At 39.4% G+C, this 26,934-nt stretch overlaps 1 protein-coding gene across 14 annotated transcripts in view; it reads right to left on the reverse strand.

Moving 5' to 3' along the window:
- Window positions 1-4,401: 4,401 nt before the first annotated feature.
- The window catches only part of LOC140483855 (contactin-4-like), a 2,466,301-nt gene continuing 2,443,768 nt past the window's right edge, over window positions 4,402-26,934 (reverse strand). For all 14 annotated transcript variants that reach the window (XM_072582595.1, XM_072582599.1, XM_072582606.1 and 11 more), the window contains one exon: window positions 4,402-6,307. In XM_072582595.1, coding sequence (XP_072438696.1) covers window positions 6,204-6,307 — 104 coding nt within the window. In that variant the 3' untranslated portion in view covers window positions 4,402-6,203. The remainder of the gene's footprint in view (window positions 6,308-26,934) is intronic.

The raw sequence follows: 26,934 nt of genomic DNA on the forward strand, positions 1-26,934 counted from the left end.
CAAACTCCACACAGTTGCCTGAGGCTGGAATTGAACCTGTGTCCCTGTGAAGCAACAGTACCACTGAGCCACCGTGCCACCCAAATATTTTGTTGCTTCATTCAGGTTAGGAATAAAATGACTAGCAATGTACAATTCTTAGAAAAATCAGTAAAGCTCTGCATAAAATTTATTATAGATGGCTAAACATGAGAAGTGGTCCATGAACAAAGAGAGCAATGTGTCCTGCAATAGAAGCACATGATGCAGGCATGTGCTGCTTGTTCATTTCCTTGACTGTGAAATGCATTCGGGCACGAAATGTAATGCTCATTATCTGCAGTATAGACAGACACCCCAGATTTATAAAAGGCTAGCACTGCACTTCTTCAAGGCTGATGCTCTTTCTGACTGCTACAACAGTTAGAAGTGACTGTGATAGATTTCCTGGGTGAATTCCATTTTAAAACTAAGTGGAATTCTCACAGCATCTGAATGGCATGGGCTATGAAGGCTAAGTTGAGAATATACAGCAAGAATGAAAAAAGTGAGAGTGTTCTTGCTGAGAAAAATAGTCTGAGTTTTCTCCTCAAATTTTTAAAGAAGATATAAGAATCTCACCAGTCAATGGTGAGAGGTTTATTTCGTGCATTAATATTTTATTACTACCTCATCTCATCTCATTTATATGCAGGTTACTCTTCTCCCAGGGACTGGTGAGAAACTAGATGGTGACAATTCCAATTCTTAATATTTTAGATAAGTTTAAAACTACGCTGTGCCAATTCAGAGTACCTGACAGCTGCAAGTTAATGGCATCTTCTCCAGGTCTCCTCCCTTTTTTTGCTTTTTCCAGCATCTCAGGGCATGCCCCATGTGCAGTGACTGCTTGCACATTTCATCAATCACAGTCAACCAGCAGCAAGGTACCAGCCTCACATCATCACGTCACATCTCTGACTAAGTTAGGATACAGTTCAACCCTTTACTTTGGACCTCATCGTTACCTTACATAGTAAGGCTGCTGCCAGCGTGCTTTGAAATCAGGGATGGGTACACTTATCATAAATCAGAACTGGGTGCATCTCAGGGTTCTTAGTTTGCTTTCAGTCATGCTATGCTAATTTGGATGCATGCGGGATCACTATCTTGCTTTTTTGTGCACTACTGCTTGATTCAGAACTTAAAGGCTCACAATTGTTGTGTTTTGCGTCACCTTTTAAGAAAGCTGGGCAGCTTGTCCTTTTGCTCAGCATTAAACAGTCAAGGAGTTGGATGTGTTACCCTATGGCACTATGTTACATCAGTGACACTCCTACAGCATGTTCCAGCAGCTTACACAGCAAACACACTGCTTGTAATTCAGCCAAATGGACATGTTTGGAAGTCTAAAAGGAGTAGTCTTTAGTGGAGTAAAGGAGAACAATGGTCAGTCAAGAGTTGCTGTTACAGTCAGTCAAGGACATAATCTTATCTCTGTTCAGATGGTTGGCCAAAGTTACTTGGCCTTTTGGTCTAATCAGAGTCCCAAGATCCTTCCAGTTAGGGAATTGGGCCATGGTCAGTCCTTCAGATTAAGCCCAACCAGTCCAAGGGATCCTGGTAAGTCAGTCGGGAACTGCTCATAGATCATTCAGAGCTGGCCTCCCAAGTCAATAATGGTTGGACCATTGTCAGTAATGGGGGTTTGTGTCAAGGGGCCAGTGCTGTGTTGGGGAAATTGAAAAAGTCGTGCAGGGATTCGAGACAACATGCTGAGATGCAAAGGGGACAGTTACTCTGAAGGGGAAACTACACTCGATGTAAGGGTGGGAGATGATACAGAGTGGGAGTGCATAGGGTACCAAGGCAGGTGCGGACATCAATGGTCACCATTATCCTGACTCCAAGGGGGGTGATGATTATGTTGGGCAAAACTAAGCGGTATGTAATAGGGCTTGGCGGGGGGAGTTAAAGTGGGAGATGAATAATTCTTTAACAAAGGGTTGCATGTTAACAGGGAAGATGCAAACCTAACAGGGAATGCAGAATGTGGAAAGCAACATAAACATTGTAGTGTGGAGCACCTTAAATAACAGGTAGAGCCAGAAACTCACTCCCTCGAGCACAAAGTGGAAAGGCTGTCATCTTCATCTAGTTCTCAATGGCAATGGAAAATAGCTGCTAGTATACCCAGAGTAGATGGATTTTTTTTTGCCTGTGGGCAGTATGAGGACCTTCTGGGCAATTGCATTAATCAGGTACATATCGGTTCAAAATTAAACACATTTGCAATCACATAAATCTGTCTGTGCACCTCATGCATTGACCAATGATGACAAATCCTGGTCCTAAGTAATCCTGACCATGTAGTTGATCATTTCAAATTGATTCTAGTAATCTGTCTGAAGGAGAAGTGATCAGAGGTGAAATTTGTGTCACTTGCTGTTGACAAGTCCCAAACACATTGCAAGATCTGATAAGCAATACAAAGGTGGGGAGCTGCTTTTCTCTCCTATAGAACTGTAAGTATGTGCAAAGCTTCTTGGGTGTTGAGATTTCAGTAATTATATAAAACTTACAAACCCCTGCTGTGTTTGAAAGACTGGGTTTGTGCTGCCTGCATCAAAATATGACTTAATATGTCAAAAGTTCATGTCGAGGCAATATCACACTCTCCTTGTCAGTTCCCTCAAGTCCCACTATTGCAAGCCCTATAAACAGTCTTTGTGTGTGCTATGATTGCTGATTCCCACATTATTAAGAGGCTGTTTTATTTCTGATATTCTCCATGTTAGAGATGTAACCAATGGATCCTGGCATAGCAGGTAGTATCATTGTCCCTGATGCTGTATAATGCAGGCTCAGAGAAACTGAGGAGGAACAAAGGTTTTAGCAAGCCCAGCCTTCACATGAAATAGTCACTATGAAGATTCCATCCACATGTAGATGACAAGAGTTTATTGCTGTCATTGTAATTTTCCCTAGATGAGTAAGGCACATTCCTGTAACCAAATGGGAAAATCAAGGAACACAATTAGAGAACTGTATCATTTGCTGGAGTAAGACCTGAGACCAGAAGGGATAGGTACCCATCAAGGTGACAGTGGCACTTAACTTTGATGCAACTGGTTGCTGCTAAGGATTCACTGGGGTCTTGTGCAGGGTCTATCTGCAGAATTATCAATGCTGTTACTGATGCAATTTTTTGCAAGATCACACTGCTTCATTTCATTTTCCTGTAACAGAGTGAGTGATTCAGCTTGGGCAGTGAGCTTCTGCAGGGTACTATGGATTTCGTCATTTTGTGTTGTGAATGCCATATCATGAAACAACTGACTGCATTAATAACGAAGAGTTCCATTTGGTCAATATCCATGGAATGGGTAACATGGATTTTTCAGATTACTAATGTTGCTTCACAGTTAGAACATACCATCTGATAACATTCTACCAAAGGCTTGCGTGGGTCAATTACAAAAGATGACCTTTTGAGTCGAGTGCCCTTTTGGATTCAGCCCGACCTGGCTATCCTAGTCAGGTTTACTGGTATCAGTGAGTGTGGCTAGCTCACTGCAGGCAGCCCTGAAACTAAGTGTTTGGGTTGGTTATGAATAGTTCAAACGGTTAAAGAAATTTGTACTCACTGGAGCTTGGAGGAAGCAGCCTGCCCTCCCAGGTGCATTCTTCATATATAAAGCCAGGTCTGTGAATACATGGGTTTCAAATTTTTGGAGAAGAAGATTGCACCATGGAACTCAGATAGACTTCTAGTGTTGTTAATGTCGCGCAAGAAAAAGTATTTGACTTTACGTGAGTGGTCAAGGTGAGTATCTTCAAAAGCCAATTCCTACCAGTCACACACCAAACATACACACCAGTCAATTTACTATACCCTCATCAGTCAACCATCGACAAATAGGACTCATCTCTGACATTCATACATTCTACCTCACCTTCACACACTTAACCAATGCTGCAAGGCTCAGAAACATTAATCTCAGCTTTCACATTCTTACCTCTGGTGCAGTGTCAATAGTCAATGTCTCAACTTCCATTGTAGTGGAAGGTCAGACTGAAACCAGATAAGGACATGGGATCTTTGCTTCTTGCTATGCAAACCCAGCTTTGCCCTCACAGGCATAGTATACAGTTACTATGGCTACAGGTACCAGTGTTCAACTAGAGAGGCTAATACATCTCACTTGTACAGAACATGCATGTTTAAACAGTACTGTGGTAACCTACATCTTTAGTAATCATATGGTAAGAACTAGCCAGTTGCAGTTGTAAAAGCAAAGTAAAACATAAATAACTATGAATATGGACTTTGAAGAATCAAAAAATGATGTAAATCTTCAGATCGGTTTCTAAACAAGAAGAAAAGATCTATTAGTGCTATTATATTCATATATTTTGGTAACAATAAACAATGTAATATAGTCAAATAGCTATAACTGTGCTGAGAAAGAAAATGGATATAAGGAACTGAGTGAACAAGGAATGCAAATATCACTTTAACCAATTTGGTTTTCAGAATTGTGAAACTAACAGAACATGGACTCAGATTTAAAGTAGATTTTGTGAAATCAATGTCAACTCAGGTGTAGAAAGAAAAAGAAGAGGAAAGAATGATTGGATTGAGGGACAGGGAAATGAGATTGAAGAAAAAAAAGAAAGATAAATTAGAATTAAAAAATAATTTGAACATCCAAAATGATACTATGAACAATGCCACAGAATCTCATACTAAGTATGCACAGTGTACAATCTCGTGATGCATTATATTCCCGGTTCTAAATTTGAGTTCATGCTGAAATTACAATTGTGCACATCTCAGACTTGGCACCTGATATATATCTTGACCACATCTGGTAAAAAGATGGGATCATGAAATGTCAGCTGTCTACGACAAATTGAAACCTCTGGGAGTATTAAGAGGAGGATAATAGGGGGGAAACTGTTTCAAGACAGATTTATTTCAAAGGATTCTGTCAAATTACTATTTACAGAATTAAGCAAACAATATTTAAATGTAAATACTGCTGCCTACATTAACAGTGGCCAGTCATAACAGACGAATGAAAAATATAAAACAGATTTGAAGTTTAAAAAACATAGTTGTAAACAATTATTTTTTTGGAAAGTAGATCAAACTTTTAAAAGACTAGAACAACAATACAGATTCAATCTGGTAAACAAACTGACTTCAGCTCACCTTTACAACTATTCTAGTAACAGAGCTTATTGTAAAGTGATGTTGCTCCTGACATATATTTACAAATATGCAGTGTCAGACTTTATATACATTAATTTAACAGCAATATAAAGGAACCTTCACATGCAACATCACAGATTTTGAAATAATTTCCCTTTTTGATCTGTTGACTTGTTTCTTCCCCCACCCCGTAACCATCCCTCCACAATGTCATAGACTTTGTAAATATGCTGCATATTACACTTCTACTAATGTATACCTAATAATTAATTTTAGGCTTCATCATCATTAAATTTAATTTAATTTCATTGTTTCCAACGACATTAGAATACATTTGATAATCCAGGTTCTGTCTTGCTTGCTGCAGCAACAAAAAAGGGTATTTCAAATAATAAAAAGTTAGAAGATGTTGTGAAATGTGGAAATAAATACATACATTTTACTTTTCATTTGTTATGACGGCACCTGGATATTTCAGAGAAACCTTTGTTATTTAAGGTATAGCTATTGCACCAATGTTATCCAGTTAAATCTCCTATTTTAGTACAAGCAACAGTGAATTCAGGTATAGGTGACAAGTTTGAAAATTGTATTACAATGTTAAAAAGCTACAACACATTCCAAATAACATCAATAAATTGTGTTAAATCATAACTTTGAAAATATTGAACATCTCACATGTATAAATATAACCATTTTTACATTATATGCAATTATTAGATTGCACGCTTTGGTAACATCATATGTCTGATGTTTTTCAGATGTTGACTTTAGTGAATTTGAAAAACCCAAAGAAAATCTCAGGCAAAGAATATATCTCTCAATTTAATCTGATGGATGGATTGTATTTGTAATTATAAGTATGTCCACATAAATTTGAAATGACAAAGCATACAGTAATAAAGACTTATAGGAAAAGATAACATTGGTGAGTCATTCAATGCACACTAGCAGAATTTGCAGATTTACTCATAAGTCTTTAGATTGTTGACTGATTATATGATGCTAGGTAGGTCAATGTATGCTTTCACCATAATGCTGATCTAGCTGACAGGGACAGCACTATAGTGCTAAAGGCTGACAATGTGCAGGCATTTGATGCTGAAGTTCCAGATCTTCCACCATCTGGATCTGTGAACAGAAACAAAATGTAGTTATTTAGAATCTCAAAAATAATTCTTAAATGATGCATAGAAGTGACTTTACTTATCACTTATCCAATGTTGGAAATAAATGCCAAAGTAAAACTGTTGAATATATTTTATTCACTTCAACAGACAGTATTCAGAGAGTATTGTAGAAGAATGTCATATCTGTCCTAATAGAGCCAGAATTTTTGACTTTGCTGATTGTCATTACTCTCCTGAAAGTAACAACACCATCTAGGCTGTGCTAATGTTTAAGTAAATGTGGAAGTCTGAAATTTTCTGTCAATGATTTCAAGTTTCCATGAGGTGCATTGCTGAAGACTATTCTGTAATCAAATTTAGATCACTGAAGTAACAAGAAATTTCCATTTTTGGTGACAGATCTAGCCTCAAAACTCTTGAAAAAGTTACACCTTATTGAATGAGTTGTAATTGGATTTTTAATCATCTTGGAAACTCAATGGTTAAAATGTCATACTGATTCCTAAAACCAAATCTACATTTGTAGAATATAAAATTTCTCAGACACAATTCCATCTTTTTAGATTTGAAGTTTGTTTATGATAACTCAGCTTCTACTTAATCCAAGTGTATCTCCCAAATATTTAGTTTTTCTGTCTGTAGAAGTTAATGAAAAAATGATAAATAGTCATTTTTTTAATCACCTGATTTACTGTCTGGAATGTTTCCTCTTTTGGGACAATCTAGAATGGGAGGTCATAGTTTTCAGCTTTGGGACGGGAGATTTGAAACAGAGAATGACGAAGAGGAATTACTTCTCTCAAATGGCTGTGAATCCATGGAATTCACAATTTCAGAGTGAAGTGGATGGAGGGATACTGAAAAAGTTTAAGGAGATCAACAGGTTTTTAATTAGTAATGAGATAAAAGGTGATGAGGAGTGAGCAGCAAAGTGGAGTGGAGGTTGAGATGAGGTCAGCTATGATCATATAAAATGATGGGGCAGGCTTGAGGGGCCGAATTCTTGTGTTCTCACTTTGCTCCCCAACAACAGTCAATTCATTAATCTGAGATAAACCTGTCAATTTACGTCGCTGAAGACCTATCTTAAGTCCACTTTGCTGGACACTAAAATTTTTCAAATAGACATACTGCTGCCCATCAGTCAGGGATTAATCAAAAGGGGAGGTGACAACCTCATGGCATTGTCATGGGAGAATTAATTCAGTGAGATGTAGGTAACGTTCTGGGAGCTGGGTTTGATCCCACCATGGTGGGAATTTGAGATTGAATTCAAAGAAAATCTGGAACATTGACTGTGAAAACAATGTCGGAAGAGCACATTGAGTTCACTAATGCCCTTCAGGGAATGAAGTTATCATCCTTACTTGTTCTGGCTTACATGTGACTCCAGACCTACAGCAATGTACTTGATTCTCAACTGCGCTCTGAAATGGCCTAGCAACACACTCCGCTGTACAAACTGCTAGAAAGGAAAAAAAGAAATGAAACTGGACAGATTCTTTTAAACTATTAAGTATTAGTTAAGCTAGATCACACACAAGAAAATGATACAAATATAAATTAAGTCCAGAACCTTAAAGACATATTTAAAAATATATTCCATTCTCGCTATCTGTGAATCCATGTATTTATGCCTTGGCTCTTGACCTCAATTTCTTTCTCCACTGTGGGCCCTCAGGGATCATGCAGTCCTTCCAAGGATTTCTATTAGAGCTGTCTCCCCATTTCTCAGTTATCCATGAGAAACTATCCGCTATCCCCCAAGGATAGTACGGATTTGTGTAGACATTAGACATGAGTGTGGGAGTGGGAGTGGGAGTGGGAGTGGAATGCTTCGCTGCATAAATATTTCAGGAACTGAACAAATGCGCCTTGGGTAGCTCTTATTTTTTGACTATTTAATAAATTACCAATACTTTATGATCAAACTGATGGTGCTACTGGGCAAGTCAGATCCCAGTATGAAACATGGCTTAATGGATCATGCATTTATTTTCTTTTTGTTAATGCAGTGCTCCATCATTAAAACATATTTACAAAAGCCCACAGATTTTTTTAAAGACTGAGCATGAGTTTATTACCCAATAGAAATCAAACAAATAAATGAAGTTGCATATTATGTTTTATCATTTTGATTTGATGGGTTGGGACAGTGTGCCTTTAAGAGGCAAATCTGAAGTGGTGAGTCATCATGCAGGTTTGTCAATTTGTTCAGACTTGTTTTGGTTTCCCATAGAATTCCTGCAGTGTGGAAACAGGCCATTTGGCCCAACAAGCCAAAGAGCACCCCACCTAGTTTCACTGCCTTACCCTATTCTTGTAAACGTGGCTAATCCACCTTATTTACATATCATGGGACACTATGGACAATTTAGCATGGCCAATTCGCCCGACTTGCACATAGAGTCATCGAGTCATAGAGATGTATAGCATAGAAACAGACCATTCAGTCCAATTCCTCCATGCTGACCAGATATCCTAACCCAATCCAATCCCATTTGCCAGCACTTGGCTCATATCCCTCTCAACCCTTTCTATTCAAATACCTTTCTATTCAAATCCAGGTGCCTTTTAAATGTTATAATTGTACCAGCCTCCACCACTTCCTTTAGCAGCTCATTCCATACACATACCACCCTCTGCGTGAAAAAGCTGCTCCTTAGGTCCCTTTTAAATTTTTACCCTCTCACCCTAAAACTATGCCCTCTAGTTCTGGACTCTCCACCCCAGGTAAAAACCTTGTTTATTTATCCTATCCAAGTCCCTCATGATTTTATAAACTTCTGTAAGGTCACCCCTCAGCCTCCGATGCTCCAGGGAAAACAGTCATAGCCTATTCAGCCTCTTCCGATAGCTCAAATCCTCCAATCCTGACAATATCCTTATAAATCTTTTCTGAACCCTTCCAAATCTCACAACATCCTTCCGATATGAAGGAGACCAGAATTGCCCACAATATTCCAAAGGTGGCCTAACTAATGTCCTGTACAGTCACAACATGACCTCCTAACTACTATACTCAATGCTTTGACCAATAAAGGAAAGCATACTAAATGCTTTCTTCACTATCCTATCTTCCTGCGACTCCACTTTCAAGGAACTATGAACCTGCACTCCAAGGTCTCTCTGTTCAGCAACATTCCCCAGAACTTTCACTTTAAGTATTTTAGTCCTGCTCTGATTTACTTTTCCAAAATGCAGCACCTTGCATTCATCTAAAATTAAGCTCCATATGTCACTCCTCAGTGTGTTGGCCCAGCTGATCAAGATTCCATTGTACTCTGAGGTAACCTTCTTTGTCGTCCACTACATCTCCAATTTTGGTGTCATCTGCAAATTACTAACTATACCTCTTATGTTCACATCCAAATCATTTACATAAATGATGAAAAGCAGTGGACTCAGCACCAATCCTGGTGGCACTCTTTGTCTCTCAGAGGAAATCGGAACACCCAGAGCACCCGGAATTAAACCCAGGTCCCTGGTGCTGTGAGGCAGCAGTGTTCACCACAGAACCACTGTGCTGCCCTAGGTTCATACAGAATGCACAACTTCCAAATAAAGCTTCCCTGTTGGGTTATAGTAAACAATGCATTTGCGTAGTTAAAAATCACACAACACCAGGTTATAGTACAACAGGTTTAATTGGAAGTATGCTAGCTTTCAGAGTGCCACTCCTTCATCAGGTGGTTGATGAAGGAGTAGCTCTCCGAATGCTAGTGAGCTTCCAATTAAACCTGTTGGACTATAACCTGGTGTTGTGTGATTTTTAACTTTATACACCCCATTCTAACACCGGCATCTCCAAATTTGCATGTTCTATAGTTCTGACTAGACCGCAGTAATTACTCAGTATAGAATACATATAAAAAGTTAAAAAGATCATGATAGAAACATCAAACAAAGTTTCAACTGGTTTCTCATACTGTGTATTATAGAGACTGAAGTCCAAAGAAATTGCACTGTTATTGTAATTCTTCAGTTTTCTATTTAATCAACTCTTTCTAGTTCTTTTCCATGGACTTTGGTAACAATTTGATGATTCATTTCTGATGGTCTTCACAAATCTGAAGATGTAAGTCTTCTCAGTTACAACAACTTGCAGAAATGTTATCCAAACTCTACACAAACTAGACACTACTTCTGGAGTGAATGAAAATTTCCTACTAGGGGAGAAACTGAAACTCATTTCTGATTTCAGCTCTGGTGTTTTCTGAACTGACCTGTGTTCTGGTTCTGATGGGCAGAGTGCATGGTAATCAGACCCCACTACACCATGAGAAGTCCCAAAAGTGTAAATGTCCAATTAAGTCATCATGGCGGTTAAATTTATTTTTCTTGCATTACTTTTACTTTTCTTGTTAATGAGGACAAAAGATGCAATCGATGATTACAAACACTTAGTTATTATGAACAACCTTAGTCTTTACAAGTAGCAAATTAAGTTGGAAAATACTATTATACAAACTCAGATCATATCCCCTTCAAACCCAAACACGCATTCATACACAAATAGGGTAAGAGGGGACATACAACTCGACAAAGATATTATAGAAAAGAGAAAAAAAAAGCCTTTTTGTCAAATAGTCTGTGAAATAAAAGATAAAGTTTGATAAAACTGATTGTGCGAGGTCAAGCAAATCTCTCGCAGAGATATAAGGATGGACTAAACTTTGGTTCAGATGGAAACCTAGTTAGATGTAGGCCTTTGAAGAAAAACCATAATTCAGTATTGGCAAAGATAGATCAAATATTGAAGTGTGAAACTTTTAAGAAACACAGTTTTCTAAATACAACAGAAACAAGGGAGAGAGAGAAGCAGCTTTTTAAAATAAAACAAAAACAAAATAACTTTGGATGCTGTAAATCAGACAAAAATAGAAATTGCTGGAACAGTTCAGCAACATGTGTGTATATAAATTACATATTATATATTTTATATATATATATATACTGCTGCATTTTCATATAAAACATTATTTTGGACTTTTTTACTCCCCTACCTGTAACTATTTTCTATAGATGTGGAAGCACATCTATTTTATCAAGGTTGGGAGGATTATTTAACAATTACAGCCTTGAGTACTAAGAAAGGTAATTCTTATTTAGTGTCGTGCACTGAGAATTGGTAAGAAGTACATGACACTGCAAGTGGAGTAAAACAGCACTCATTTGTCATTCCATTATCAGAACACCAGGCAAAGGCTGTTTTCTCCTATTGTACAAACATAAGTGTTATCAGAAAGTAAAGTTTTATTACGTTGTAAAAGAGAACAGAAGAAATATTACCTCATGGAACTTACAGTAATATTCATTTCATTTCGTGTAAGACAATTGTGGCAAGAATTGTGATAGTTATTAAGATGAAATAATCTGACCTTCATCTGAACAAAATAATCTATACTAACTCAATAAATTCAACCAATGCAAGTTAGTAGCATTTATTCAGCATACCGTGACAATAAATGTGTAAAGTTAAATCAATCTTCTCTTGCTATGGCTCTTTTATTGTTTGAATTTGGTTTGCCCTCCACATACCAAATTCTAAGTAATCTAATCTAAAAGTTCAGTTGGTGGAATGAATTCCAAGAACAGTTTAAAATCATGATGTGTATCCTGAGATTAGATTACAGCCATCATATCATCACCCAGCAATATGCTCGATGCTGGTGTTGTTCATTAACTGTTCAGGGTATCTGAATGGACAAAACAAGGCAATTCACCTGCTCTCCTTCTGTGAATATGCCGTTGCTCAGCACCTCAACCCCAAATGTCAGCTAAGGCTAGAATCATGTATGGAAAAGCTTATGGGATATAATAATGCTCAGCTAATGACAGAATTGCAACAGAAATTGAAATTAATTCATATCAGAAGCAGTATTATTGGTAACTTATTGATATTTTCAAAGGAGTGACAATGCATAACTTAGATAGCTCAGAAGACAATCCTCTAGACTGCTTATCTCCGTAGTTATAAGATCACTTTAAACCAAGCATGCTTGGTGTTCAACATATTTCATCTAAGAGGTTTCATTTACATGAAACATATTTACACAACACTGAGCTGGAAATGACTGAAATGAAACATCAGCGGCTTCACTGCAGATGGAATTTACCCATGAAGATCTTTTGTTTCTGAACAATGGCCAACTCACCAAGGCAACGACCACACAATTTTGCCTGTGTACTCAGTCTTTCATTTACTTCTCCCAGCACACACCCAAATGAACAAATTAACTTCCTTATATATGCTGATTGGATTTCACACTGATTCCTACTTTTATAGACTACGTCATAGTTGGTAAATTCCAAAACAGTCTTCAAAACAAAAGTCTAGTTTGTCCGGTCATTAAAAATGAAACACAGGAAAGTCAAAGAACAGAAATGATCACAAGGAAATCTGGGAGCTTGAACAGCTGAGTGCTTAACTCCCAACATATAACTCATCAATCCCAGATCAGCCTATCACCTTGGCTCCTCATGTTTCACGAGTGAATTCTGTCAGTCTGGGACAGATCCCAGGACACAGAAATGAGGCATTCCCTCTCAGGAGAGGGAAAAGGAGATGCCGACATTGCAGACCATCCTGCTGACTCAGTAGAATGGATAGTGATGACACACAGAAACACAAGCAAGTCAGACACTGAACAGTGAAGGCTTTTATGTACAAAACATTGAATTTATGGATTACTTCTTGATAATTTATGTCAGTTATCAAAATAAATACAACAGAGCTGAATTTTCCCATTGCAGTTAACACTCTTTGTCACATGAGTTTCATGGCTCTCAGTAAGCCATGGCTCACAGTGACTTTCTAAAGCAATTGTCTGTTCTCCATCTTGTTAATAGTGAGATTGGGCTCTTCAATGGAATCACACGCAGAAGAAGTGGAAGTGCTCACCGTTGCTCACCATTGACCTTGCTATGTCCATGACAACAGCATCTGCAGTTAATGGTCAGTTGCACACCACTTCAGTGTGCAGGAAGTTTAGGAACTGCCCCTTACACTGTGGTACGCAATCATTATCATTGAGGACATGATCCAAAAAGGGAAGTTCACACCCTGCTTCCTGGAGAGGGCCTGGAGGTAGACAGGATGGTGGAGAGAAGGGTCATCATTTCTTTCCCTGCAGAGTGCTGCATAAGGTGACACTACCAGAGACAGCCAGCCTGCACACATAGTGGTCTGGATCAGTGCTGTGTGCCATGTGAAAAGAGATGTCGCCAGTGCAGGAAAAAAGATTAATGGTCATCTGCACACCACAAGGGTAAGTACGACCATCTTCACTCAGCTACCTCACACTCACAGGGTCTTCACTCAGTCCAATTCTGTCATTGACTCTCACCAAGACTCATGGACTGCAATTTTAGTATTGCATGCATCATGTCCAAATCATGACTGAGACCCACCATTCCAATTCCAAACCACTAACACTTCTGCCCTCTACACTTTTTCCTTACTTGATGGGGACATCTACCTAGCTCTCCAATTCCTACATCATATTAAGTGCTCCTCCATCCATTACTCTCTTCTCAAACCCTTCCTTAGTAGTTGCTGCAATGAAACAGTCAAACCTGGTCCTTGCCCCTGAGTGATGTTTCCATTGCATCCTGACTGATCTGTCTGTAATCCTCAGACTAGTTGCACTTGAGTTGCACGACTAACTTGGCCCAAACACTTGACTAGAAGGATATAGAACCCCAAATTTATTTGGATCAAAGCCCTGACTGACCATGGCAAATACCCTGGTTTGGAACCAAAAATGCACCTTGGCTGAGTGTCATGCTACTCTCTAGCTAATCATAGTCTACCTTCACCCCACAAAGGACTACTCATCTTTGACCTTCTTTAGCCATGGCAATTTGTTTGGTGCTTTGTGCACTGTATTTGCTACATAAGCTGTAGGCACATACTAAAGGGTTGGCATTGGTTAAGCTCAGTGCCATATAGTGAGATGTTCCAGCCATTGACTGTTTACTGCTGCCTACTATGAAAAGTTGTTTGCCTCTCCCTCAGTGCTCAAAATCAATGTGAGCTACACATTTATTTGCAAACTCTAAGTAAAGCCAAAGGTGTATGTATGTCAGTGTGTGCAAAGCAACCTGATAGAAGTATACAAGCCATAGGTATCACTGAGTTCTAAATGAACGTAGTGAAGAGCCGAAGTGGTGTGGAAGCTGGTCTGAAGCAGATGATGTGTGGAAGATAGTTGTTTACCAATGTTGATTTGTGAGAATGAAGAGTTGAGGAGCATGGTGGCCCTGGAACATGCAGAGATACTGTGCTCCCCACAGAGCTGGATGATCACTCGGACAAGTACTGTATTGGGAAGATACAGCTGTCAAATGCCCATGATGACTTACACGTTGGGAATTTGAGCTTTCCAGGTTTTTCAGGAAAGGAAAGGACAGTTGCAATTGTGTAGAAATAAGGTGAGTTGGGCTCATTATGACATGCAAATTAATGTAAATAATGATTAACAGAGAAATTATGAGCTTGCCGCTTAAAGCTTAAAGGACAAGCTGGAAAACTTGTTCTCAATGATGAGATTCTGACATTTTTTCCAACTCTTCTCAGATTTTCCTAATTCACCATCACCATGCACAGAAGGAAGAGGGAAAATTCCATCCATTGATGGGAAGACTTTGTTTGTTTAAAAGTCTCGGTCATATACAATATAGATTTCCCGTTTTGCATTAAAACTTTTATATCAGACTGTGAAATTAATTCAGCTGTATACTCTTACGAAACTATCAAATGATTATAAGAAAGATAATTAGTCCTTCTGGGTAAAGTAGTATAGGTATTCATTTCCCTCCATCTGACCAGTATCTCCCATAAAATAACCATTCTTCAAGAATGTTTGCTGAGGTACTACAAGGAAGTGTGGAGACTCACGATTTATCTTTCTTGTTCACTTTAGCTATAGCATTGAAAAACCTGATGTGTGAATATCAGACATGACCTTGTAGGTGGCTGCATTAAACCAGTGGCTAATAGGTCAATCATGTATCTATAATAACTTATAGTGGCACTGATCCTTAAGTCTTGGCTTCAGTTGCATTTGAAATTGTTATCATGAGCGTTTCATGCTGAATCAAGCACTTCTTTTCCCCATATGAGCTTATTTTGCAGAAAAACCCTGACAAATCTTTTTTGAATTCGTTGAGGAGGTAGTGAGCAAGTTAGACAAAGGGAGAGCCAGTGAACATGATCTATTTGGATTTCCAGCAGGCCTTTGACAAGGTGCCACACGGAACACTGCTGAATAAGATATCAGCCCATGGTGTTCGGGACAAGGTATTGGCATGGATAAAGGATTGGCTGACTGGCAGAAAGCAGAGAGTGGGAATAAAAGGGTCTTTTTTAGGATGGCAGCCAGTGACTAGTGGTGTTCTGCAGGGATCAGTGTTGGGACCACAACTATTCATGTTATATATTAACAATCTGGATAAAGGAACTGAGGGCATTGTTGCTAAGGTTGCAGATGACACAATGATTTGGAGGGACAGGTAATGTTGAGTAAGTGGGGAGCTGCAGAAAGACTTGGACAGGAGCAGGCAAAGAAGTGGCAGATAAAATACAAAGTGGGAATATGTGAGGTTATGCATTTTGAGAGGAAGAATAGAGGCACAGACTATTGTCTAAAGGGTCAAGGCTTCAGAAATCCAAAAAACAAGGTAATTAGGAGTGCTTTTTCAGGATTCTCATAATACAAGCTCAATGGAAGTTATGAAGGCAAGTGCAACATTAGCATTCATTTTAAAAGGGTTAGAATATAAGAGCAGTGATGGACTGCCAAGGCTCTGATCAGACCACACTTGGAATATCAGGAGCAGTTTTGGGCTCCATATTGAAGGAAGGATGTGCTGACCTTGGAGGGAATCCAGAGGAGGTTTACAAGAATCACTCTGGAAGTAAAGGACTTGTCATTTCAAGAATTGTTTGAGGTCTCTGGGTCTGTACTCAATGGAGTTTAGAAGGATGATGAGTTCTGATTGAAGCTTACAGAACACTGAGAAACCTGGATGTGGAGAAGATGCTTCCACCAGTAGGAGGGATGAGGACCTGAGGGCACAGCCTCAGAATGAAGAGACAACCCTTTAGAACCAGGGTGAGGAGGAATTTCTTCAGCCTGAGGATGGTAGTCTGTGGAACCCATTGCTGCAGAAGGCTGTGGAGGCCAAGTCATTGATGGACTTTAAGACAGAGATTGTGAGCTTCTTGATGAAAAAAGGGGAGCAAGGGTTATGGGGAGAAGAAAGGATGGTGGGGGTTGAGAAACATATCAGCAAATATTGGAGCAAATTATGATGATCCAAATGACCAAAGCCTGCTGCACAAGTTATGGTCTTGTAGCGGTACAAATGAAGTCTGGTGATTGCTCTTCGAATGCAACAACAAGTTTATCCATACAATTCCTGATTACAAATTGCTGAAGCTTGATTTCTGGTACATGTGGGTGAGGCAGATTTCAAATGGAACAGAATTATGAGCACCAAAGTTGATCTAAATATGACTGGGTTGGGGAGGAAGAAAAGAAAATATTCAGGATTATGACCAACTCATCAGGAAGTGCTGTTGGAAGTGAATATTTGAGCATATTAGACGAGAATAGGGTCAGGCTTCCTGGTAATGCAACAGCAAACAGTCTGACAGCTGTTCCTGTCAAAGTACTCAATTATGTAGTCACATATGTAGGTACATTAGGATACTCACCAGGGAACCTTATTATCAGCAGCAAGCAAGAAAATCAGAAAATATAAATCAAAATAATTATCCTGGTGAATTAATGATACAGCCAGATGTTGGCAGGAAAGATTTTTGTCAAATCAAGAATGTATAGGAATTTAACATTGATGATAAAACTATGTATTTTGGCTTGTTAACCTAGATTGCCACTGGTAATACACTAATACTGACTGACCCAAATAATTAATTGTTCATGCCTGTCCACAAAATCAAAGTCGTAATTGGCCAACATACTTCAGAAGATGTAAACATTAAAACCTGATATTCGTAAAAGACTTGAGGGGCGGAATGACCTCCTGCTGCTTCTATTTCTGATGATCTCAAAATAGGGATTTTCCTTTGAAAGTTTAGTTCAACCAGGGAAAAATAAAAATGTAAAACAAAATCCAGTTCTCTGTTGCCCTTGAGTCACATGAGACTTTAAAACAATCCCCAAAGCACATGAGTGTATATGTTCAAAAAGTTAGCGTGCACACACACGGATCAGCTGCAAGACACAGCAATCTGCCAGCTGATCTAATCTGTCAGTTGAGGATCAAAGTACTGTCTGACCCTAGTGACTCTCATAGTGGCTGTGGTTGCCCTATTTTTCAGTGCACTGCGGGAACGTGCTCGACAGAGAAAGAGAATGACATAAAAAGACACAGCTGATGGTGGGTGCTGATTTTCTGATCCTGTTTAGCAACTGACACTCAACTGAGTTCAATTTAAAATGGCATGGTGGACATTGAAAGAGCAAAAATGACATATTTGCTGTCATCACAACTTTTAATGAGCACCAACTGTACTTTTTTTCTAATAGTACTCTGGGTTTTGACAAAGAAAACCAGGCATTTGAACAAACACAAATACATGTACAATTCACAATGTCATCTGACTCAATTTATATAAAGAGATATTCCTTGCAAAATTTCTGATACTACATAAGTGTGTACCAGTCATCATTATTGTGGGGTCAGACAGAGCAGAGAGCTAATTTGACATTGCTGTGCAAATACTCCCACGAATGCTGACAATGCCAATCAACAATAATTGCATTGTACAATTACTGGATAAAATTTGAATAAATCCAGTTTGTTTTATCTGATATTGTATTATCAATTTTCAGGAAAAAGTCCTGATGAGATGGTGATATGATGGAAAGGTTCATTTTGGGTTGTGAGCAGCCCTCGTTGTATGCAAATATAATCTTAATTAGAATTTCAACCTACGATCCTCTTTGCAGCTTCTATGAAAAATCTGATTTCTAACCACCAGGATACCTATGTTGCTGTGAGAGAAACCTTTTCTTTGTGCTTTGTTCAAGTCTGTGCAAACCAAACTCGAAATGCAACTTGTTTCCTATTATGATACAACTACAATGACTAGCCAAAATTTCTATACAAAACAATACTATTATTGGTAGATTGAAAGCACTGTAGGAGAATTAAATATGCCCAAAATATCAAACTAATCAGACCCAACAGCTTTGACATTGCTTTGGTAGACTGTACAGAAATAGCCATTTCCTTTAAATACAAAGAGAAATCTTGTTTTGAACATCTTGTAGATATAGGTGATATACCAGTTTAACTTTAGATCTGAGGAAATTTACTGACAAAATACAATTAGCTAAATTTGCCCTTATACGCCACTGACATATTACTAATAATGACTTTATTTTCAATCACCTTTCATTGACAAAGTATAATTAGTTTTCTGTGAAGAAAACAATTGAAATCAGAGATATTTCTAGTGCCATATAAGATTAAGATGAATATAGAATGAAGACATTAAAAGGAACAAGTGAAAATCATCTTATTTGCACCAAAAAAGTGAGACAAAAAAAACTGGTTTATTAAACATGTAAAATGTTGTATTTTTGTGTATTATATTAATAATTTGGTCACCCAAGAGAAAAGACTTTTGCTATTCACCTTATCTTTGCCCCTCGTGATTTTATAAACCTCTAAAAGGTCACCCCTCAACCTCTTATGCTGCAGTGAAAATGGTCCCAGTCTAGCCAGCCTCTCATTATAACTCAGTCTCAGCAATATCCTAGTAAAGCTTTTCCTGAATCCTCTTCGATTTAATAACATCCTTCCTATAGTTGGGTGACCAGAAATGGACACAGAAGTGGCCTCACCAACGTCCTGTATGACCTCAACATGACATCCAACTCCTAAATTCAGTGGTCTGAGCAATGAAGACAAGTATGGTAAACATCGTCTTCACCATCATTTCCATCTGTGATGCAAATTTCAAAGAACTGTGCTCCTGAACTCCTCAGTCTTTCTATTCGACAACATTACTCAGAATCCTACCATTAACCGCATAAGACCTACCCTTGTTTGTTTTACCAAAATGCAATATCTCATATTTATCCAAATTAAACTCCAACTGCCATTCCTCAGCCCATTGGGCAAGTGATCAACATCCCTTTGGAATCTTAGATAACCTTCTTCACTGTTGGTATACCACCAATGTTATCTGCAAACTTACTAACTGTAGTTCCTAAATTCACATCCAAATCATTTATATAAATTACAAACAAAAGTGGACCCAGCCTAATCCTTGTGGAACACTCCTAGTCACAGGCTTCAGTCCGAAAACAACCCTCCACCACCGCCCTCTATCTCCTCCCTTCAAGGCAATTTTGTATCCAATTGGCAAGCTCTCCCTGGATCCCATGTGAGCTAACTTTGCTGATTAGTCTACCAAACAAAACCTTGTCAAAGGTTTTAATAAAGTCCATGTTGAGAACATCTACTGCTCTGCCCTCATTAATCCTTTATTTAGATCCTCAAAAAACTCAGTCAGTTTGTGGGACATGATTTGTCATGAAATAAAGCCAGACTGACTATCTCTAACCAGTCCTTACCTCTCCAAAAGTATGTAAATTGTATCCTTCAGAATTCCCTCCATTATCCAGCACTGATGTCAAACTCACAACTCTACAGTTCTCAGGTTTCCCCTTACAGCCTTTCTTAAATAAAAGCACAACATTAGCCACTCTCCAGTCTTCTGGCATCTCATCCGATAGAAATAGCTCCATCATGTATTGTTTCCTACTCTTACCAGCCTTACCCTTCACTCTAACAGGAAAATAATGCCTTTGAACCATTGCTATCTCACTTTTGAAAGCCTCCTGAGCCTTTATCTGTGAACAGTCTACTCCAATCAACTCTTGAAAGCTCCTGTCTCCTATCATCAAAATTTGCCTTACTCCAATTAAGAGCTTTTATGCAAGGCATATCATTTTCCATAACTATGTTTGAAATTAACAGAATTATGATCACTGGTCCCAAAGTGCTCCCCCACTAACACTTCAGTCACTTGTTCTGCCTTATTTCTAAAGAGAAGGTCATGTGTTGCTCATTGTCTAGTAGGTACATCTCCATACTGATGAAGAAATTTTCTTGAACATATGTAACAAATTTCTCACAACACACACCTTAACACTACGGCAGTCCCAATCTATGTTTGGAAAATTAAAATCCCAAACTATTACAACCCTATTATTCTTAAATATACATGAAATCTCTCTACATATTTGTTCTTCAATTTCCCTCTGACTACTGTTGACTATAGTACAATCCCATCCTTTTCTTATCTCGGAGTTCCACAGATATAGCTTCACTGGGCAATCCCTCAGAAATATCATCTCCAAATACAGTAGTAATGTTTTCCTTTATCAAAAATACCACTCCTTCTCCTCTCTTGCCTCCCTTTTGATCTTTCCTATAGCATGTAGAGCCTGGAACATTGAGGTGTCAGACTGTCCCCCTCTCAACCATCTTTCTGCAATAGCTACGATGTCCTAGTTCCATGTTCCCATACATGCCCAGAGGTCATCAGCCTTTCTCTGACTTGCTCTTACTCTCACCTTGTTGAATTAGTTTGCTCTTTTATTAAATTCATCTGTCTTTCTGTTCTCACTACTACTAAACATCCCTCCCACCACATTCCATACTAGTTTAAAATCTCCTGAATAGCACAAGAATATCTCCCTGCTAGGATATTGGTCCCTTTCCAGTTCAGGTAAAATTTGAACAGGTTTTTTCTGCTCCAGAAGAGTTGCTAATGATCCATAAACCTGAATCCTTGCCTACTATAACTCTTCAGCTATTGATTTATCTGTCTTATCTTCTTATTCCTAGTCTCACTAGCATGTAGCACTGGGAGTAGCTTTTTAGCCTTCTACCTAACTTCCTGTACTCACTCTGCAAAGCCACAACCCTTTCCCAAATTATGTCATTCTTATCAATGTGTATATCGACTTCTGGCTTCTCACTCTCCCCTTTGAGGATATGCTGCAACCATTTTGAGACATCCTTGACCCTGGCACCAGGGAGGGGTGTGTGTGTGTGTGTGTGTGTGTGTGTGTGTGTGTGTGTGTGTGTGTGTGTGTGTGTGTGTGTGTGGTGTGTGTGTGTGTGTTTGGGAAAGACCATGATGCTCATGCATTGATGGGCAGACTGCAATGGACAACCAACCCACTGAGCTTCACCATGCATCGTTCCTCTTCAGTTATCCCAGTGCTAACACAATCTTGTTCTGCACAAGCTTTTATTTATCTTCTCCAACTAACTCCCTCTCTTCTCCTACACAGGTACAATTAGCAACCTGTCAATCTCCTCAAGGGAGAGGCCTGAACCCTTCCAGAATACCTCTATTTCTCAGAGGAAACCTATGTGCCCTTAGAAGAAACAGCAGCACGGTGCTCACCTGTGCCCTTCACCAGCTCAAAGACTTTCACTTCTTCCAGTTAGAGGTTGGGTGAACAATCAGGTCAACACATCACCAACATGTTACCATGACCAATCAAGCAAGAACCACCTGAGCTCTCTAGCACTCAGAGAACTATGGAGGCCAAGCATCAGCTCAGTCCCTTGCAGAAGGTTTTTGCCTGTTCTCAGCCAGAAGTGACAAACACAACCTCCACAGACAGATATGGTATTACCAGGCAGATACTTCAGAGGCCCTTCATAGGCTGGAGCCAAAGATGAAGAAGTATGTCCATATTTTGACTGCTGTGGTGACTCCAACATGTGAGTGCATGGTTCCCTCCATGGATACAATGTTGACAGCCTTGGAGAATACTCAGTGGGTGCTGCACATGTGCATGGAGCTGAACTCCATCACTTTTGCTCTGGGTGCTCAGTATCAATGGTAAGGTTGGAGGATGAGAGACTTTCACCTCACTCCAGGCTCTCCTTTCCTTCAGAGAGATGGGGTAACAGCATTAGGAACACACAGGGAGGAGAAGGAGAGTGAGACACAGCCTTTGACCCCCTCCTCGATGTTCCAGCGGTGCCCAGTCCCACCACTTTCGGCAGGCCTGGGGCATCTACGCACCCGGGAATGACCAGCCAACTCTTCCAATGTCAGCTGGGCCAACCACAGAGCAGGCTCCCTCCATCCTAGTAGCAGATTTCAGACATCAGAAAGGAAGAAAAAAATACATGAGGCAAATAAATGGCAAGGATTGTAAAGACCGCCATTGCTTTTGCCAACATAGTTTCACTTGCATGTTATAATGTATGCTGAGATTATTTTTGCTATGGGGCCTAGTTAAATCAGTTCCATATGAGAGATGAGGAGTCTCTTCATAGATCCCAATATGTAAGACACTGCAATCACCAAGCATTTCTCATAAGAAATCAAGTCTTTAACTGCAGCTAGCCTTATCCCTCAGGAATCCTTGAAGCTTAACTTGGCAGCTTGCAGCCAAGACATTGCACATTAATGTGGAGGACACTGGGATTCAAGGCAATGACCGGGAAATATGCCAGGGCCTGGACCACATACATGCTCCAACACTTACACCCACCTTATGGATGAGATTACAGAATTATTCCACACATGCCATAAGAGAAATGTTGTTTCTATGCACAAGCCTTTCAGGGGATCTCAGTGACTTTCAAGGCTGGGAGATACTCAGTGTCCACTGTCTGTCATAGAATGATGGCCTGAAGGGAAGATCTGGACAAATGCTATCTCTCATTGATTAACCCCATTTACATTGAGGATGTTCAAGCGTGTCATCATTTATCTGAAGGTAATGTTACAGTCTTTGCGCACTGTAGGAATACACATGGAGGAAGAGTTGAAACAGGTTTCCTCAGGAATTAAGTCACCCTGGTGGATCTCTTGAGAGTATGGACTACACATCCTCCTAAATGGTTTCAGAGTTACATGACATTCATACTAAACGATATCGGTACACAGTCTCAGTGCTGGAAGTCCTGGCTGTTCCTCATCTCTATAGCATATGTTTGAAACTCTGAAGTCATGACTGAGTTGTAGCAAGAGCAAATATGATTATGGTAAGTATAATATGTTTGCTGATGCCAGGTTTTATGGATGCCAGGGCAGCATGATGGCTTAGTGGTTTGCACAGCTGCTTTACAGCACCAAGGACACGGGTTCGATGCCAGCCTCAGGCGACTGTCTGTGTGGAGTTTGCACATTCGTCCCGTGCCTGCCATTGTGCTGTGGTTTCCTCCCACAGATGTGCAGGTAAGGTGGATTGGCCGCATTAAATTGTCCATAGTGTCCAGGGGAGTGCAGGCCAGATGGAGTAGCAGGGTTACAGGGAAAGGGTGGAATGCTATTGGGAGGGTAGGTGTGAACTCGATAGGCCAAATGGCCTGCTTCCATACTGTAGAAATTCTATGATGAACGTTCAAGTACAAACATGGCCATTGCCCGAAAGCACATTGTACAGAAGAAACTGTTCCATGTAAGGAGTAGGGCAATGACCCACACAGCCTCTCTGTGAACTGGAAGAAAGGCTGATGAGACATGTTGCCAGAGAGCCACTCTGTTTTACCTGTTCATTTTATGTGCTGTTGAGTTTCTCAACTGAGAGAAGGAAAATTGGTATTGGGTGATTGTGCAGTGGATTGGGTGAATAATGATCCACAAATGTATGGAAGTAATTTTCTCACCACATACCAATGAATTTCTAAACTCACCAGCTACAACATGAAGACTTAGTTGGGAGAGTTTATCTCTATCTTGACAATTTGGATTTTAGAGCCGAGTCTGATTCAGCCATCTTGCCCACCATCATTCCCATCATGCCTCTGGAGTGTGGAAAGCTAGTCCTCATTATTTCGTCCATGGATGAAGAACATGCAAGCAAACCGAAGCTAGAAGCATCCGTGGTTTCAAATCAGTGTGTTGGTGAAATATCAAATGCTGGATGTTACAAATCAGCATTTGTCCCCAGGCTGTGCATTTGTATCTCCAGAAGTAAATGAAGATAAAAGACGAAAGAACAGAGCTCGCCCTTTCAGATAAGAACTAGGAGCAAGATTGTAATTTTCTCTTTGATGTGTCTAGTTTATTGCCTGCAAATTAATTACTGTGATACTGATAAATAGTCTATCAAATTGGATTGGGCACAATTAGCATGAATAGATTAATTTCATTTTAATTGGCATTTTTCTTTTCTCATGGAATTCAAAATGTGCAGTTCAGCAACATATCTATTGCATATCATAATAAAAAGAAAGAGTTTAAAAGATATTGCTAATTAATATTTATTCAAAATAAAATCTATTTCATAGCTGTCCTTATTTTACTATATTTTAACGAGTGGAACTATATTTATCATTGGGTTTGACAAAACCTTGCCTTGACGATGGTGATACTTTGCACTTTAATGAAGTTTACATCTGGTTATGCTCATCATCATCTGTGCTGCTCTAACCATTGTCACTCTTATCACCAAATTCTACCTTCTTCCTTTTCCATTATTTTTGTGCCATGCCACCTTCTCTTCCTTTCTGTCCCTCACCAGATTTCACCCCCTCACTATTCTTTAACGGTGTTAACCTTTCGAACTGGCTCAGAAAGAGGGAGTCTGCCATAGATCAGACAAAAACAATTACCTTCTTACCTTTGCACATTTTTTCTGGCCTGACTCCCCAAGCAGTATCATTCTCAACAGATTCAGTCCAGTAAACCACACAGGTAGCATAAGATGGTAGGTTGGTGGACCAGAGGGTAAACGGGTCAGGTTTTGTGAAAAGGCAGAGGTTGGCTGGATTAAGCTTGATGCCTGGGATTGCAAGGGGAGTTTGGGTAGCAGATGTCAGAGGGTTTCATGTGCTCAGGAGCTGGTCACTAACAGTGATCACAGCTGGTCGGTGAATATTTTACAGTTACAGTTGCAACAGTTTTAATAACTATTGAACAAAGTAAAAACAAACTGTATGACTCTGAATTGGGGACATTTTCAGTGAGGGATTACAGACACACTGGAATTGCCAAATGGAAGTTGAAATTTCCTGGGCATTACCTCACAGTAATTGCTTTAGGATTTATAGGGGCACCCAATGCACATCTTTCAGGGTATGCCTCCAACTATCTGGATACTGGATTAGTGGTGCTGGAAGAGCACAGCAGTTCAGGCAGCATCCAACGAGCAGCGAAATCGACGTTTCGGTCCAACTATCTGGAGACCAGAGGATTTTTGTTCTTTCCGTATACTCACTTGTTGTTTCTCAGCAAGATATCTTCCTTGTTGTTAGCCCTTTAGTTTCTTCACTGACAGACTTCATTCTTGATGATGTGAATCTGAATCTCAGCCCTTTTTGCTTTCCCTTCCCTGATTTCACAGTCTGTAAACTCTTCAATGCTTTCATCAATGAAAATCTCCTTACCCATATTCATGATTGCTCCTTCAACCTTTTCAACTCAATCTGATTCATTACTCCCAGTGCCTCAATCAGGAAAAGGTTATTGTGACTACTCCCTTGTATCCCTTACGACCACATTCTCTTACACCATCCAACTTACTTCCTTCTGAAATTCTCTATTTAAGTCGGTTACAGTCTGCCCACTGGCTAATCTTTCTTCCTTGATTCTTCTGATCCTGACATGTACCTTACAATCCTGAATGTTGGTGAATACTGGGAAGTTTATCACTATGGAGGGTCACAATGATAATTTCCAGGAATTCCAGATATGCTTGAATCCAGAGGGTGGTGTGACCTCTGGATTACCTGAGAATAATGCAATGCTCCAAATGGGTATACAATCACAATATCAGATAAGTTGCCCAATGTCCAAAAATGTTATATTCAAGTTTAAATTATTAATCACACAAACTCCGTTTTTATCTGTTTGCATGAGTATCAAATTGGCGTGTGCCTATGTAGAACTATGCATACATTTTTGGGGATTTCTTTTCTCTTTGGAATAAAAGGAGATGCTGCTAACATGCAATGTACCTTTAAGGGACATGCTCATAATATCATTGCTGTGTCATAGCATGTGACTTGATAGCAGAAAGGTCTTAGTCTCCACCTTAGTGTGCACTATTTTCCTGCAGCATGGCACAGACCAGAAGTGGTATTAAAAATCTATTGAATTGCTCAGTATATTAAGTTAACCCTGCTTCATATTCTGGGAGCTAACATAAATATCGCTTTATCAGGTACAAATACCCTCTTGAAGGTTTAAAGAGACTGTCACTGTACCCACAGCATATAGTGAGTGAAGAACAGATCTGGGTTAACATCAGTAGCTGTTTATAAAGAAATGATTCCCAGATTCTAAATTCCAGATGTCATATCTCCCAGATATTGTTTATTGTTGTTTATTGTTACAGAACAAGGCGATCAAGCAACCCATGATAAAATCAGACTGTTCCAGGTCTATACGGCATGATAGGAGAGTATACTTTCCATAGTTGAAAATCACACAACACCAGGTTAAAGTCCAACAGGTATAAGACTAATGATCTTACACTCCACTACCACCTGATGAAGGAGCAGTGCTCTGAAAGCTAGTGCTTCTAAATAAACCTGTTGGACTTTAACCTGGTGTTGTGTGATTTTCAACTTTGTACATCCCAGTCCAACACCAGCACCTGGTCC

This window comes from Chiloscyllium punctatum, chromosome 12 (genome assembly GCF_047496795.1).
Source record: "Chiloscyllium punctatum isolate Juve2018m chromosome 12, sChiPun1.3, whole genome shotgun sequence".
Lineage (NCBI taxonomy): Eukaryota > Metazoa > Chordata > Chondrichthyes > Orectolobiformes > Hemiscylliidae > Chiloscyllium > Chiloscyllium punctatum.